The sequence below is a fragment of the Kryptolebias marmoratus genome, linkage group LG11 (assembly GCF_001649575.2).
Source record: "Kryptolebias marmoratus isolate JLee-2015 linkage group LG11, ASM164957v2, whole genome shotgun sequence".
Taxonomy (NCBI): domain Eukaryota; kingdom Metazoa; phylum Chordata; class Actinopteri; order Cyprinodontiformes; family Rivulidae; genus Kryptolebias; species Kryptolebias marmoratus.
In genome coordinates this window covers 16,036,309-16,049,576 of record NC_051440.1, presented here as the reverse complement: position 1 = coordinate 16,049,576, position 13,268 = coordinate 16,036,309, and the positions used below count along the sequence as shown (strand labels likewise).

Sequence of the window (13,268 nt, the reverse complement as noted above, 5' to 3'; positions counted from 1 at the left end):
CTTGCTTTGTTTCCTGCTTACAAACAAGCCTTTGTAGATCCAGACCGTGGTATGTCCGCTTTCTCAGGTTTGTTACTTGCGCGCAGCGACAGGTTGCTGTCACCTTTTGTAAATTAAGCCTCGTGCACGGTGTCCCCTTTCCAGCATCATTTTCCACCTCAGACAAAAAGTTAAACATGTATGAGGGGCAGGCGTGAATTGGGACTGACAACACTCGCTGTTGTGGTCGTATTTTACCTCCTATGTGTTTTTTTTAAAGGGCCATTAATTATAGAACTACAAGGAGTAACGCTATTGAGTCCAGCGGCGAGGTGCGTTCACGGGCAAACCGTTCTTTGTATTCCGAACCGACTACTCGGTCTGACCCCGCGGTTTTAAGGACACCAGTTTTAGCAATGTTTGTGTCGGAGGAGGGTTACGTGATACTAATAGCGGCAGAAGTCAAGAGGCTTTTCTCTTTCTCTCTCTATTTTTTTTTTTTACAACAAGATGAACTTTGTTTACAAATGTCCCGACCGCTCTGAATGCATCCCGCCCAGCCGGGTTTACGATTTGAGCTGTTAAAGAGCACAACTAACTGCAAGGTGCGTTTAGTGACGGATAACAGAGAGATAAGGTAAGCAGACACAGTGGTTTGTACTTAAATAGTAAATGTTTAATATATATATATATATATATAAAGCCCAGGTGTGTTAAGACTCATGCTGCTAGAATGTTGTTTTCATTAAGTATTATTTGACAGCTGAGAAGAACTGGTGGTGCAGTGGTTATAGCTGTTGCCTCACAGCCGCATGGGTCCAGGCTTGCTTCCCGGTCTGTTCACACCTTCTCTCTATACCTGTTAGGTTAATTGGTAACTTTAAATAGTCCCTGTGATGGACTTTTGACCTGTCCAAGGTGTCCCCAGCATCTTACACAAGGATTGCTGGAGAAAGGAGTAAGCAGTTACAGGAAATGGACGGGGAAACCGTTTTCCAATCTTCTGTCTCAGCTGTGTGTACTACAAGATTTCCATAACAGACCTCTCAGTATTTGACTTATTGTGGCAATAAAACGTTTGTGCAGTCGGACATTAACACTCATGCATGTCTGCGCTGTTGCAGGTGTCATGTGAAATTGAGATTTCAGTTACCGAGAATTGTGCTGATGTCAAATTAAAAGCTAATAACATAAAAGAAGGACAAAGACCAGCTTGGTTCAGCAATGGAGGATTTTTGAGGGCACTTTGAACACTTCTTGCACTCTTGCTGATATGGTCCTGTAACAAGGGCCAAATCAGGCCCTTATTCATGTTTTATCTGGTCTTTGAGATCATATTAGACGTGGCTCAGATTTTTAGGAATTGTTTTAACTGATTTGATGGATTCTGTTAAAGTATATTGCTAAGAATAAATAAATGCAAAAGTTGTAGATAACGCCTAAGAAAAGAAAGCAAATGTGTCTTTTTAAATTTTACTATTTTTCTTTGTTATTCATTCGGTTATATATGTTCTAATTTCTACATAAAATGTCATTGGGAAAATTTAATTTGGGTTTCTATATAAATAATTTGACACATTACTTAAAAACGCTGTTAATTTATATCTTTTTTCAGTAAATATTGACCGAGATTGGCCCTTAGGTAGCACCAAGTTTGTCATTCCGGCCTCCTTCTGTGAATTTGACACCCCTGGTTTAGTAGATATCAATAAGAGACTTTAAATTAGAGATAGACTCATTAATCTGCTGACTTATTTCATATTGTCCACTGTATGTTACAGTACAAAGATTATTTTAAAAGGAGGCACAAAGTTTACTTCGAAACCTTAGCTGAAGCGTCTGTCTCTGCTCCAGGAGGGGGACTGCAGCTGTGCTGCTGTGGAGAGAAAGCTCTGCTTTGCACAATATGCCTTCAACATTTTGTTTGTTGTCAGTGAAAGGCTCACTGACTGTTGAAATTCTCTGTTTTGATATTTATCCGTTTCTTTCTACTGCTCTGTCGGCTTTTTTCTCACGTTCTTCTTTCAACAAATCAACTGCAGCGATTAATTGTTGCAGCCCTAATGTTAATTAGGAACAAACCCAATGCCCAGAGTGTGCTACAATCAGAGTTTTACTGTATTTTTTTTGTGGCATCCGGTCCGACCAGGCCTGCATGTTTTTGCATGTTGCTCCTTTGGCCTTCTGTCAGCAGGGACGAGGCAGACTTCCAAAGTCTTCTCCGCTAGATTACCAACATGCGTGTGCTGAAAAGCCTACAACAAAGTGAGGCGTAACGCCAGAGTCAGCAATGCTTTGCTTTATTTATTTAGGAGGTTATTTCAATAGAGACATCTATTGTTTAAGCTGTTCAAATGGCTTCCAGAGAGATTTTGGTTCTGTTTGCTTTTGATTTTGTGGCTTAAAGGTGAGAATTAATGGTTTTCAAAGATATTGCACTTCTAATAGCATGTTCATAGGTTTTTATTTATAAATGAGAAAAAAATTCTTATATTTTTTCTCATGTTGCTTGTACATAACTTGATACATAACATCAATTTCACAAAACGTTATTGTGACCACTTTTATAAATTAAAATTAAACACTAAGCGGACTTGTCCCCGTCTGAGATCGGACTGATCTCGGACGGGGACGGGTCTGCTGACAGGACGGAGGTGGATCGGCTGGTGTCTTGGTGCAGCTCAAATAACCTGGAGCTTAACGCGCAGAAGACGGTGGAGTTAATTGTGGACTTCAGGAAATCCATAGACCCACCACGCCCTCTCGTTGTCAAGGACCTCACCATCGCCACTGTGGACTCCTTCCGCTTCCTGGGTATCACCATCACCCAGGACCTCAAGTGGAAGCCGACCGTCAGCTCCATCATCAAGAAAGCACAGCACAGGATGAGTACATCCTCACCACCTCCATCACCGCGTGGGTACACTGGGGCCACGAGCAGGGGCAAACAGAGATTACAACACGTTGTGCGCTCCGCCGAGAGGGTTATCGGCTGCAACCTCCGACCCGTACAGGACCTGTACTCCTCTAGGACTTTAGGACGTGCAGGTCCTGACCCCTCTCACCCTGGACACAGCCTATTTAATCTTCTCCCCTCAGGCAAAAGACGACAATCCATCCAGACCAGAACTTCCAGCCACATGAATAGCTTCTTTCCCTCAGCCACTAAACTGCTGAACAACAGATAATTGACTCTGGCACGACACAGCCAGTTTATCCACTTGCTATTATGCCATTATGCACACGGGCACTTTAATTAATTTCTTGTTTCATTGTTTACTTATTCGTTTATATCTGTTTTATTTGCACCATTACACCAAAAATAATTTCCTAGCCTGTAACTTGTTTACTGGCAATGGCAATAAAATGATTCTGATTCTGATTAAGGTCGCTAAATAATTAAACCTACAAAATACAACAAAGACATACAGTCCATTATTACTCATCTGCTGTACTGTTTCTATGTTTCTGTGCCTGTGTACCTGAAGTCTATTATTGTGCAAGTTCTAACACAGGTACTGTACGTACATGTCAGGTCTGACGAGATTAGACAGGACAAGATACAAGATGAATATTTGTATAAATATGCATTATTTAGTGCATGCAACACAGCCAGGGATGCAAGCTCAGCATCTGATTTGAGTTGAGTTTGTTGTTGTTTCTACTATTTTTACCAACAGGTCTGCTCTTGTTGTACGTTAAAGGAGTGTTTTGTTGCTAACCTTGCTGTGTGTGCTTTCACATTTAGAGTTCTTGAAATCAAACCTTGAAGGAAGATTAAACCAAATACCATTTTATCTATTCACATGCCTGATTATAGTTCATGGCCAATGTCAACAAGTTGTGGCTCTAGATAACCAGGAGGCATATGCAAAACAATTACTCAATATTGAAAAACTAAGGAACCATAGGCTATTAATTACACTACTTTTACAACAAAGGCGATAGTTTGGGTCCAGCTTAAACTAAGGAATAACCATCCTTCTTTACAATTAGTCCACAAAGTGCAAGCACAGACAGCAGCTTGTTTAATTAAACTAATATTAAATTCAGTCAAAATTGTAATTAACTTAAAGGGATTGAAATGAGTCCAAATAAGAAAGAGAATCTCTATTTTTGTATTATCTTCAGAGCTTTCACACTGCTGGAAAAGTACTCCTATAAAAAAAAATCCCAGTGGAAAATTACTGGATCTAAACATAAAAAAACTCAGCAATGAGTCATGAGTAAACTCGCAGACAAGCTGACAGTCCAAACTTCCCCGAGGCAGCTTGACGCCTGCCATTGAGTGTCAACAGCAGATTTTTTTTTTTTCAGCCTTTTAAAAACGTGATGAGGTTTCGAGTTAACATGCAGATGCTTTAAAAGGTCTGAAGAGTTTATTTTATACAGATACTCTTTAATTTAAAACATCAGCTATTACTGGAGACTCAAGATTATGTGTAGTTTAAACATTTACCTGTCATTGCACTGATAGCAAAAATGTTTTAGTGTTTACTGCATTTTGGATGTTGAAACATCAGTCTAATTGGACTTTAAACTTGTTTTGTAGATCAACATGGCAGTGCATATCCCTGGACTCGTATCCGTTGTAGTTTTTTATGTTTGCATCCTGGCCATTGGCGTTTGGGGATCTCGAAAATCCAAGAAAGTGGAGAAGAAATGCACTGGCACCAAGAGCGAAATTTCCATCGTTGGTGGTCGCAATATCAATGTCCTGGTTGGGATTTTTACCATGACAGGTACATCTGTTGACTTTATGATTTCATATAAAAACATTGTATCTATTATGTTTGCTTATTGCTAGGTTTTCCTGTTATTATCCATTTATTTCTCCACTCTGAATTTGATGTTTTTTTTTCCTGTGCTTTGCTTTTAGCAACATGGGTCGGTGGAGGTTACATTATGGGAACTGCTGAGGCTGTTTATTCTCCATCTCAAGGTCTTCTCTGGGCTTTAGGGCTCCCTGCATATGCTATATCCTTTTTTCTGGGTAAGTAGACAAAACAAATCGAGCTTCTGTACAATAACACACAGCTGAAGGTTATGTTTTTTATGCTCAAAAGTTATATGTTTTTTTTAAACTGTTGAAATAATTTATTTGACAAACTTCTTCTGTACTCATACAGGTCAGACAAGGTTCTTGAGACTGTGGGTGTCTTACTTTGTCCTGAAATTTAGTTTTGTTTAGAAGACAATAAAAAATCATGTATAAATGAATTGCATAATCTATTATAACAAAACTCTTTAAATGACATCCTAAAAACATCTTGAGTTGGTTGAGTGGAGTTGTCTACATGCAGTACGTGTACAGTACACTAATCAGACACTTTATGTGGTGCACTTGTTCATTTGCTTGTTAACCAAAATAGCTCATCAGCAAATCACATGTCAGCAACTCAATGACTTTAGGCGTGTAGATGTGGTGAAGACGACTTGCTAAGGTACAAACTGGGCATCAGAATGGGGACGAAACGAGATTTAAATGACTTTGAATGTGGCGTTGTTGGTACCAGACGGGCTGGTCTGACAAGTTCAGAAACTACTGATCTACTGGGATTTTTACACACAACCATCTCTAGGGTTTAAAGAGAATGACCCAAAGAAAAAAAAAATATCCAGTTGCATTTGTGTGGACAAAAACGTCTTGTTAATGTCAGAGCTCAAAGGAGAATGAGCAGACTGAATCGAGATGAGAGAAAGGCAACACGAGCTCAAATAACAACTTGTTGCAACAAAAAAATCTGCAAATTACCATCTCTGAATGCACAACATGCCCAACCTTGAAGCAGATGAGCGACAGCAGCAGAAGACCACACTGGGTGCCACTCCCTTCAGCTAAGAACAGGAAACTGATTGTTGTAGTGCTCCAACTAAACAAAGTAAAGGTTTCTCTGTAAATTGCAGGCTGGGACCTCCCCTTGTGTCCGAGCAGTTGGCTGAATCAAATGTGTGGTAAATTCCACTTGACGCGACACCTGAGACAGATGACATGAGCACCACAAACATCTTTAAATAAACAATATATTTTACCATAACAATGACTTTAACAACAGGACCAACTTCACCCCAGACCAGATCTGTGCTCTGCTCGATCTTTGTCTTTCCACCACTTATCACCAATATAATGATGAAAATAGTTGTGCTGTGGGATCTCCAGTGTCACCCATTGTGGACCACCTTTACATGGAGGAACTGGAAAAGAGAGCCCTGAACTCCTTACTTGTTCAAAATCCAAGCGAAGGAAGTAGAAGCTTATGTTCCAGGTTTATGTTCACCAGACACATCAACTCTGTTGACAACATCATCAAGTTCACCAGGGAGGATGCAACAGACAACAAGCTGCCTATTTTTAGACCATTTTATGCACATGGAAAGAGAGGACTGCCACAACATTGAGATATACAGGAAACCGACCCACACAGATCAGTACCTTCTGTTTGACTCTCACCACCTACTGAAACACAAACTTTCTGTCATCGGAAGTCTACAGGATCGGGCTGAACATGTCCCCCATGAAGATAAAAGGGAAGGAAAAGGAACAGAAACACATTAAAAAAAGCTATCCAAACATATGGATATCCTAACTGGGCTTTGGTCAAGTCAGTGAGGAACTCTAAACAACACACTGAACAGAACAAGGCGAAGAACAAACTGGAGTTGTTGCTAGAGTATCTGAGAAACTCAGGAAGATTTTCTCCAAACATAATATCCCGGTGCAGTTGAAACCCAACAGGACTCTCAGATAGAGGCTGGTCCAGTTGATCTCTGGGCTGATCCCATGCATATTTGATTAGACAAAGATTGAGGAACATGACAGTCCATAGACACAGTTGTCCCGTGTGGACAGGTGCTGTCTTTTTGAAAGACTGTTCCAGTGTCCTGTCTCAGAAGGGGTAAGACATGGGCACAGGATGTCACTGATGTGGTGCTGCATGATCAGTGTCCTTCGAATCACCGCCAGAAGGGACATGAAGTCATACCCTATGTCTCCCCACACAGTGATGCCAGGAGTAACACCTGTAATGTTAAACCAAGATTTATTTCTGAACATCATACAACACCGCTTGTCATCAGTTTGTGCTTCCCGGTTATAACACAACTACAAACAAAGACTCCTCTGCCCATGGTCGCCCACGCATGGGATGGAGAACCTGCAGTCTGGCTTGTGCCTGTTGTTGAGACAAGGTGCAGCATGGCACGAGGTGGTGTAAAGAGTCCAGTACATGTGTCTGGATGGCAGGCACAGATGTCATGGAATCCTGCGATGCTTGGCACACAATAGAAAAGATCAATAGAAAATCAATAGAAAGATCCTCCGTTGGTGGGATCTGTCCTAATGACCAGAACATAATGCCATGTGCAGGTGCTCCTATGCACCCATTGGTTCCAATATCAAAATGCATCTACAAAATGATCTCACTCTGTTTTGACTGACTGTTGGATGATCTGGCAACTACCTAATAATGCTATTGATGTTCTTATGATGCCATGACTTATCCCCTCTCATGGTTGCTATAGACATGCCAGCTCCTTGCAAATGAAATCATTTACTTACTTATTACTGGTCTACTTGGGTGCCAAATTATGTCCAAATCAGATCATTCCGTCAGGTGATTCAGTTAGTGTACGTGGACAAGTAGATTTCCTGGCTTATTGGACATGTTTATTGGTGGAACATTTTAGTCGATGTTTTAAAATTGTCTTTGTTAAATGACTAATAGGATGGTTTTGTCAGTGATCCATCCCTCCATTTTCTTTACCAGTTTTGCCCTTTCGGGGTTGTGGGGATAGCTGGTGGTGCCTATCTCCAGAGGTCACTGTGTGAGAGGCGGGGGACACCCTGGACAGGTCCCAAGCCCATCACAGGGTCACACAGAGACAATCGGGACAACCGTTCACTCTCACTCACACCAATTTAGTTACCAGAGAACCTAATATGCATGCTACTTGGTCTGTGGGAGGAAACCAAAGTACCATGGAAAAAACCTGCGCCTGCACAGGGAGAACATGTAAACTCCACACAGAAAGGCTGGAGGCAGAGATGTGACCTTCTTGCTGTGAGGCAACGTAGTTAACGACTGCACATTGCTGCTCTTGTTTTTGTCAATGATGTTCTGGGGGGAAAAAAAGCAATACATGTTATTTTTTTGCTAACTGTTTTTTTATATCCTGTTTTTTTTTTCTCATAGGTGGATTGTTTTTTGCAAAACCTATGAGGTCAAAGCGTTACGTGACCATGTTGGACCCATTTCAGAATCGCTATGGCAAGGCATTCACTGCAACACTCCTGCTTCCTGCTTTGGTCAGTGATATATTATGGGTTGCCTGCATCCTTGCAGCTCTGGGTAAATAACTCTTTGTCTCCACCTTTATGCCAGAATTTGTAATTTAGAAAACAAATTACAGTGCTTTCATTCTGCCATAATCTGACATGTTACAGTTAGTCCTGAAATATAAAAAAATGTGCCACTCTTATTTTTTTTATTTAAGTAAAGATCAAGTCACATTTTTAATTATATTTTTGAGAAGTATATTTGACAAATACATTATTTCCTCATTTATACCTTACTTATTTGCAATGAGAAAATTACTGAATTTGTCTCAAGTCTGGCATAGCTGACTCTTCAGCTGATTTGGCAAAACTTAAACCATTCCTAAAGAATAAATAAATCAATTCTCACATATCTGCATAGTGCTATGACTAACAGAACAACAAAGGAATGAAAGTATCGATCTGAACTGAGCCACAAGTAATTATTTTGGATCATTGTTGCTATTTTCTGCAAATACATCGGGTTTTTTTTTAAATATAGAGATGCACACACTTTCAAATGATCAATTAATCATGTTCATTTGACGCTACTTACCCTCTTAATTCGTATAAAAGGAGCAATGCAGTACTGGGTTTTACTCACACAGTATGTCCACATTTTTACTAAGTTCTTGTTAAATACCATGACCAGGATTTGTGTCTTTAAGATGCACCTTCAGGTTCAGCTCTGGGTTTTCAGTATCAACGTGTTGCCATGGTTGGAAACCTAACCTGTTCAAGGGCGGATTTGGTTTCAAGTGAAGGAATGACCTCATGTAAAAGCACCGCGTCTTAAACAGTTTGTCCTGAACAGTTTTTATTTGTAATTTTTTTTTTTAAAGGCAGTGATGCATGGACAACTTGGATAGTGGGAAAGTCTTTTCTTCTTTCTGACTCTTTGAGTTAAATCATTCTGTTTAACTTGCAAAGAACAAAAAGAAAAAAAAACATTTTTAGGAGTGAGTACTCTTTGCACTCAGTCTTTTTGGATTATTAAAATTATACATGGTTTTCAGGTGGAACAATGAGCATCATTCTCGGGCTGTCATCCACCATCTCCATCATCATCTCAGCAGCTGTCTCCATCCTCTACACATTTCTAGGAGGCCTGTACTCAGTGGCATATACTGACATTATCCAGCTTTGTTTTATTTTTGTCAGTCTGGTAAGATTAAAATTGTATATGAAGGTTAAAAAAAAAACAGATATTAAGTTAGAAATAGTTTAACACAGAGGAGTAGGGTTGGAGAGTGAGCAAAGGAAATGGAAACTCACAATATATCCACTCACTGCACAACAAATCAAAACAGTGTAAGGTTATCCTAAGAGTTTAAAAAGCAAAACAACTGGACTTTTGTTCTGCAGTTCAAGATATTTTGCTTCCCATCCGGGGCAGCTTTTTCCGCTTTAAATCTGGAACGTGTGGCGTTCCAAGCTTTAAACTGAATGAAATTAGTCCTCAACACCATTGGGCCAAACATGTTCCCACAAAGACAGAAGGGATTGAAAGGGAGCAGAAATACACCCAAACCTGTAGGTATTCTAACTGGACGTTTGTCAAGTCAGCCAGGAATTACAGAAACCCCACCACAGAATGAAACAGGAAGGGAAACAGGAAGGAATGCAAAAACGTTGTCATCCCATATGTTGGTATCTGAGAAACTCAGAAGGACTTTTTCCGAACACAACATCCTGGTGCAGTTTAAGCCAAGTGGGGCTCTCAGACAGAGACTGGTTTATCCCAATTATAAAACACTTTAACACAAACTGAGCCGCATGGTGTCTGCAGTTCAGTGCAGCGAGGAATGTCCAGACCTCTATATTGAACAGCTTCTCCACAGACGCATGGCTCAACACAGGAGAGGAAGCTCTTTAAGACAAGCCTCAGCTGTGCACCCACACCTCAGGGATAAGGGACACCCTTCTGAGTACTAAAATGTTCATATTTTGGACAGGGAAGACAGATGGCTTGAGAGCAGGGTGAAGGACTTATTTTACGTCAAATAAAGAAGACCTACTTTAACCCTCTCAAGGCAGACGTTGCAGATTTGCAACAGCGAATTGCATATACGTAATTACTCCACATTCATATTTTATGAGCCTTATTTTACTCAGATGATAATTTCCCCAAATATCTGATTTTTCCTGTTACTAAAACTTAATTTGAGCCTGAGAGGGTTAAACAGAGGAAGAGGTCTAAGATTTCAGCTTTCTAAAACCTACAATGATGCATTAGGCCTGATAACCAGACAGTTTTGCTCTAATCAACGACTTTATTCACGTGAACAAAGCAGCTCATTTTGGGTGGGAGGGGAGGTGTGAATTCAGCTGCATCGACAAAGCATTCCATGCAGTTTGAAGCTTGAAACTCCACACTCTCCAGTTCTGAACCGAAAAAGCTCTAGGATGGGAAGAGAAACATCTTACTGAACAGAAGTCCAGTTGTTTTGTTTTTGAAACTATTAAAAACTCATGTGCTGAATGACTTAGACTCTACACCAGGGGGGACCAATCTTGGTCCTCGAGGGCCACTATCCTGCATGTTTTATTTGTTTCTCTGCTCCAGCACACCTGATTTGAATCAATGGGTGATTAACAGGCTTCTGCAGAACATAAGGACGTAATTTAACCACTGAATCAGGTGTGTTGGAGCAGGGAAAGAAGGAAAACATGCAAGATAGTGGCCCTTGAGGACCAGGATTGGTTATCCCATGATCTACACCAACAGTATGACTTTATCAAGATTCATATGAACTATTTTAAGATAATGGTTATGTATAATATATATGCCTGTATAAACACGTTACTACAATGGTAAATAGTGTAGTGAGGTATCATCATAGTACAGTGAGTTTGTGTGCAATGAGTTGGCATTGCAGAGAGCAGATATGGACCCAAAGAAATAAATGACTTGAGACAGACGCTCTAATTTGGAAATGTTGGTTGTTTTCTTTCTTCAGTGGCTCTGTGTTCCCTTTCTGGTGCTGAGTCCTGCAGTTACTGTCATCTCACAAACACCCGCCTTCAACCAGTCACAGGAAAACGCCTGGTTAGGACACTTGGAGCTGACGGATGCAGGAAGATGGGTTGATCAGCTCCTGCTCCTGGTAATGCAACGATTTGGACACCATATCAGCTGTCATTGTGGCGGAGCGGCCCTGTCACTCCGTCAAACTATAATCAGCACAGTTCTATCACACCATAGTTTCTGCCCTAAAGTACATGCACATAGACACACACGTTCAGAACACACACACACACACCACCATATACAGAGTCATGTCATGCTTCATCCTCTACCTTTTTGTTCATTTCTATCTTGCCAGTAAAGTTCTCTATGTCTTTTCCTCACCGGCTTAGAACAACCAAGGGTGCACACTTATGGGTTCAGATCAGGAAAGCATACATTCTGTTAAATAGGTTGTTTTCATGATTGTGCAATTTTGTTTTAATTGATTCTTGTTTTATTATTATTATTTTTGGTTTATTTATATGGTTTTGGAAGAAAGAACGAGTGAACGTAATGGTTAAAATTGTGTTTAAATCATAAGTTTTTCAAAGAAATGTGAAGATGTTTTGTGGCAAAGAGTCATGAAACGTTATGCTTGGTGGGAGGAGCTGTAGATGTAGCAGCACCGAGGAGTCAGAGAGTGTGGATAAGGGGCTTACAGAGAAGAGTAAGGTCTCTTTTCAGTAAACTTGTAAGAAAATCAGGTGTTTTCCCAGTTTTGAATGAAGACAAAACTAAATACTTCAGTGAGATGACTGCTTTATCTGACTTGCCGGTGATTTTTGGTTGAGGGTTTTTCATTTAACTTTACTAAAAAATGTTTGTTTGGGAAAAAAAAAAAAAACCTGTGACAGTCATGGTTTTTTTTTCTTCTTTATATGTATTTAAAATGCATGACAGAGTTTGACTTCTGGCAGGTTAGTTTAGTTCAGCAGCTGTACAGAATTATAAGAAACATGAAAATGTGGTTTGGCATTGTTTGTGGCACAGTTTAGATGGAAGCACATGTTGCTCAAAAACATGTTGTTTCAGCATTATTGCTGCCTTTACAAATGGAAAAGTTTGGTTTGATACATTAAATAATACATGATGATGTTTATATAGTTAAGCGCAAACAACAAACCTCAGTCACTTTCCACATGGCCATGATTTGAGCTAAAAGCCTTGTTGCAACTTTCGACCAATGCCATTTTTTTTTGTCTCCATCTGAGAAGTCAGCTTTTTCTGATCTTATCAGCTCCTATTTGGAATGCTGCACATTACCTCAAAGGATGTAAATGAAAGGTATACTGTTCTCACAAATGAGGAAATCCACAGGAAAAACTTCATAGTTTAGCCTCAGGACAGAACAGTGAGACCCAGCTCTGTTTTACAACAGTCTGCAATTAGAAAAAGACTTGTTAGGTAAGTTATTGACTGCCGAGGCTTGTTTCGTTGCAGGCTTTAGGTGGATTGTCATATCAAGCTCTGTACCAGCGAGTTCTCTCAGCAGCCTCCTCTGCTCAGGCTCAGATCACCTGTTACGCTGCTGCCGGCACAGTTTTTATCATGGGAATCCCCTCAGTCATCATCGGAGTAATGGCTGCTTCTGCAGGTACTCCACCTTACACGTTGCAATTGATTTAATGTTTGCGAAACAAACATATCGAGCTTGTTAAGTGATTTATTCTTGTAAATATACCACTAAAAAAGTGACTTTCATGAAAATAAAAACTATAAACCATTTCCCACACATTTTCATTGGTTTCTTTCAGAAGCATGTTGTTTCTAAGGAACACATTGTCATGGACTAGGGTGAAGGAGGCGAACCCTGAGCGCAGACTCATGTTGATAAAAAAACTAATTTATTTAGAAATAAAAGGCAAACCCAAAACAAAGGCTGACGTGGCAGCAAAACCTAGACTAAATACAAAAAAACATTAACTAACTAAACTAAACTAAACCTGAACAGACCTGAGACTAAAG

At 40.1% G+C, this 13,268-nt stretch overlaps 1 protein-coding gene across 1 annotated transcript in view; it reads left to right on the top strand.

Moving 5' to 3' along the window:
- Positions 1 to 459: 459 nt before the first annotated feature.
- LOC108230135 (high-affinity choline transporter 1-like) overlaps positions 460 to 13,268 on the top strand; it is a 17,212-nt gene continuing 4,403 nt past the window's right edge. Inside the window, exons 1-7 of the mRNA XM_017406086.3 lie at positions 460 to 616; positions 4,532 to 4,721; positions 4,859 to 4,972; positions 8,172 to 8,327; positions 9,310 to 9,458; positions 11,254 to 11,400; positions 12,744 to 12,897. Of these exons, the coding sequence (XP_017261575.1) occupies positions 4,538 to 4,721; positions 4,859 to 4,972; positions 8,172 to 8,327; positions 9,310 to 9,458; positions 11,254 to 11,400; positions 12,744 to 12,897 (904 nt within the window). The 5' untranslated portion in view covers positions 460 to 616; positions 4,532 to 4,537. The remainder of the gene's footprint in view (positions 617 to 4,531; positions 4,722 to 4,858; positions 4,973 to 8,171; positions 8,328 to 9,309; positions 9,459 to 11,253; positions 11,401 to 12,743; positions 12,898 to 13,268) is intronic.